The sequence below is a fragment of the Arvicanthis niloticus genome, chromosome 1 (assembly GCF_011762505.2).
Source record: "Arvicanthis niloticus isolate mArvNil1 chromosome 1, mArvNil1.pat.X, whole genome shotgun sequence".
Lineage (NCBI taxonomy): Eukaryota > Metazoa > Chordata > Mammalia > Rodentia > Muridae > Arvicanthis > Arvicanthis niloticus.
In genome coordinates, this window is record NC_047658.1 from 109,159,493 (window position 1) to 109,163,180 (window position 3,688).

At 52.4% G+C, this 3,688-nt stretch overlaps 1 protein-coding gene across 1 annotated transcript; it reads right to left on the bottom strand.

Moving 5' to 3' along the window:
- Positions 1–1,879: 1,879 nt before the first annotated feature.
- On the bottom strand, positions 1,880–2,945 carry Ins (insulin). Its single transcript, XM_076922063.1, has 3 exons — positions 2,862–2,945; positions 2,551–2,751; positions 1,880–2,077 (listed from the first exon to the last, which is right to left on the bottom strand). Exons 2-3 carry the CDS (start codon positions 2,735–2,737, stop codon positions 1,932–1,934), a joined length of 333 nt encoding a protein of 110 aa, XP_076778178.1. The 5' UTR covers positions 2,738–2,751; positions 2,862–2,945; the 3' UTR covers positions 1,880–1,931.
- Between the last annotated feature and the right edge of the window lie 743 nt (positions 2,946–3,688).

Sequence of the window (3,688 nt, forward strand, 5' to 3'; positions counted from 1 at the left end):
CACATGCCCGTCTCTAGTATTCTGCTTCCTCTCCTCAAGGCCAGTAGGAAGGAGAGCCCTAAACTAGACTTGCAGGAGGCCTCAGGAAGCTATGTGGGATGTGCCTCAGCTTGGACAGGTTAAGGGTCCTGAGGGCAACTTGCCTCTCCCTTGAGTCCTGAGTCAAAGGCTGCAGGGGTGAAGCCATAGATAGGAATCTGGATATCTGGACCAGACTTTTGTGCTCCCAGAGCCCCATAGCATGGGTCCACTGCATTTCCTGAAAAACTTGGCTTGCTTCACAAGGCCCCCAAACCCAAAGATTCTTGTTCCCTCCACCCATGACTCTTATGCCCTCCAGAGAGTTTGTGGCACTTGAACAGTGGGGTGCCCTGTCTGCTCACCTACCCAAGACCCAGGCAGCCACAGCCAGTGGCTGTCTGGAGGCTCAACAGACTCCCATCATCCCACTTTCTAGCCCCCGCTTCTGCTCCTGCTCTGCAGAGATTCACATACCTCCACCCCAGCAGGGCATCACACCTCAGGCTGTGCTAACTGACTGCTGGGGTGTTCCATAAAAGGATCCCAGGATTCTCCTTCTTTCTCCTTTTGGGTCCAGTGTCCATCCATCCAACTTCATGCTCACTTCTGGCCTTCCTTTTTCAGGGGCAGGGCTTGCTAAGGGCCTGTGACATATCTCTGTGTGGGTCTGTGGTATTGTCACAGAGAAGGGGTGACTGGGAAGGGGTTCCTAGCATTGCTGGATGAGGTGTCCCATCCACCAAGTACCAGCAATAAGGTCTATGCCTAGTTCAGAAGCCTGACACCCTTTTAGGAAGACACTGATTGGTTTGGCTTGGGTGGCAGGCAGGTCAGTCAGTCCTTGGGGTGGTCAGGATCAGCCTAGGTTCCTAAGCTTTCATCTGCCAGACAGGTGGCACACAACCTGGGCTCGGAGTGCGGAAGAGAGACACTCTGTTGAGATTCCCCAAAGATCTAGATGTTATGTGGCTTTTCCTTAAAACTGAGACTATTTCTAGGCGACTACCAAGCAGTTAGGTTCAAGAAATCTGATGAGAGACCCTACCTAGCTGGAAGGAGTGGCTGAGAAGTGATAGAAGACCCCAGCCCTAGGCCTCTCTCATGGCCCACATTGCTTGGAACTCACAACTGGCCATTCCTGAGAAGTGGAGTTCTGGCTCCTGCCCAGTGCTTATGGGAATCCTTCAGTATGTCATTCCACCCACGTGTAATGCCTGTCCTGTTCAGAGCACTAAGGGTCACTTGGATAGTCTGAGAGCTGTTGTGGTTGTTCTCTGTCTTCCCAGAGATGGGATAAGCCCTTTGAGAATGCCTTCCATGGCCTTCTGGTTCAAGGTCTCAAGCCCAGTTTTCACACATTCAGGGATACTCCTCCTAAAATAGCTCTGGGAAAAAAATTCAGAAAGGCTAGGTGGGAGCCATTGTTGGTCCTCTTTCTTATAAAAGTTCTCTGGGGCCCTTGAGGATTCAGGGCTATAGAGCAATGAATTATCAGCTCCTAGATGCCATCCTCATGCCTTTGAAAGACCTCTAGCTCTTCTCTATCCAGCTAGAAGCATCAGGGGTGGGGGGCATGGTCTTCCCAGACAACTCAGGGTGGGGGTTATAGGCTATCTGAAGGTGTTGGCTACCTTTGGGAAGAAACTGTCTATGTTCCATAGAAGGAGAATAACTTGTGGGAGGTGCCCAGGGAGTCAGGAGAAAACTGGGGTTGCAGAAAGCACCAAAGAAGTCTTGGGTAGACCCTTTAGAGGCTACTGTGGTTAGGCAGATAGAATAAGCTGTGGCCACCCCAGCCAGCCCCACTTATGTTCCTCCTCCCCACATATGCACATGCACATACACACAACTTGTAGTGCTCATTCAAAGGTTTTATTCACTGCAGAGGGGTAGGCTGGGTAGTGGTGGGCCTAATTGCAGTAGTTTTCCAACTGGTAGAGGGAGCAGATGCTGGTGCAGCACTGATCCACAATGCCGCGCTTCTGCCGGGCCACCTCCAGTGCCAGGGTCTGAAGGTCACTTGTCCCCGGGCCTCCATCCAGCTCCAGTTGTGCCACTGCCAGGGAGGTCATGTCAGAGCAGGCCAGAGCATCAGCAGCACAGAAGCAAAGACACATAGGACAATCTAGTCAGGAGTAGCTGAGTAACCCCACCTTATCCCCTAAGTCAGCACAGGTGGCAGGGGTTGCATGCATATGACACAAGTCACTGGTCATGGATGGACACATGGGTCTCCAAAGCCTGCATATCCTCAGTCAGGGCAGTGCTCTATGGGGGCCCCAAATAGGTACCTAACCTGGGGTCTAGCCACATGCCCCAAGTTACTGCCACCTAGGAGCCTTAATGCAAGATTCTTACTCATTCCTGGCAGCTGCCATGTTTACATATGCCTAGCTGCCCACAGAAATCTGTCCCCACTCCCTGTTCACCCTGGGACCCTCCACACCTGGGACACAATTTACAAGGTCTCAAGGGTGAAGAAAACCAGGGTGGTTAGCATTGGGAACAGAATTCAGGGGCAGAGCTCACCTTGTGGGTCTTCCACTTCACGGCGGGACATGGGTGTGTAGAAGAACCCACGCTCCCCACACACCAGGTAGAGAGCTTCCACCAGGTGAGAACCACAAAGGTGCTGTTTGACAAAGGCCTGGGTGGGGTAGGGCTCCCAGAGGAAGAGCAGAGCCAGCAGGGGCAGGAAACGCATCCACAGGGCCATGTTAGAACAATGACCTGGAAGATAGGCAGGGTTGAAGTTAGCAAAAGATCCTTGTAAGAGAGGAGCCCACATCTTCCCTCAAGTCCTTGGCTGGGGAGCCAGGCCCACCCAGGAGAGTACATACCCGCTTGTTGATGGTCTCTGATTGTAGCTGGTTACTTAGTTACTTAGCTGGGAGTTACTGAGTCCCCACTAGCTTTATAGTCCAGAGCACCTCCTCTCTGCCCCCTGGAGTTTGCTGTTGGGCCCATTAAGGGCTCCAGGTGGGGTGGGTCGGCAGATGGTCAGAGGGGCTAAAGCTGCAGTTTCCAAACACTTGGCTGGTGCTTGGTCTGCAGAAAGCGCTCAGTGGACGTCAGCACCTCTACCTAGCCCTAGGGTAATTAGAGTCTTAACAAGGGGCCTGGATGGCCTGATGAACCAGTTCACAGCAGGGGACATTGTCCCAAAGAGGGCAAGGCCTACTTTGTCCTTGGCTGGGCAGTTTTCCACCTCATTCCCCAGGAAGCTGCAGTTGTTGGGGACCTAGTATCTTTGTCCCCTAGACTGTTTCACAGTTCCATTGATAGCTGGGTCCTTACCTCAGCTGAGACCCCAGCTCACCCTCAGAGGTACAAGAAAAGCAGAACTCAGTCATCAAGGCACTTAATGGTTCTTTCCACAAACCCATAGCCCACTCAGGGGTCAGCTGGGCAGTATCCAGTAAAGTATGATATGCACCTGAAGGCCACCAAGTCCCCACAAGTGGTACTTGCTTCAGAGCTCAGAACCGGCTGTCTCCATCTCTTAGTGCATGCTCTACCCCAGCTAAAAAACTTTTTCCAGCCTCCACTTTGAATGGTTGGGGGGGGGGGGAGGGTCCTTGACTCTTTTTGTTCTTATTTGGTACTGCCCTGTTCCCCAGACAACCAGCAAAACCCCTTGGTGTCATTGCATGAGCTAGAACTCTAC

Coding starts and splice junctions, on each gene's coding strand:
- Ins (XM_076922063.1), bottom strand. CDS start 2,737: ATGGCCCTGTGGATGCGTTTCCTGCCCCTGCTGGCTCTGCTCTTCCTC. Junction 2,078..2,550: donor TGAAGTGGAAGACCCACAAG/GTGAGCTCTGCC, acceptor CCTCCCTGGCAG/TGGCACAACTGGAGCTGGAT.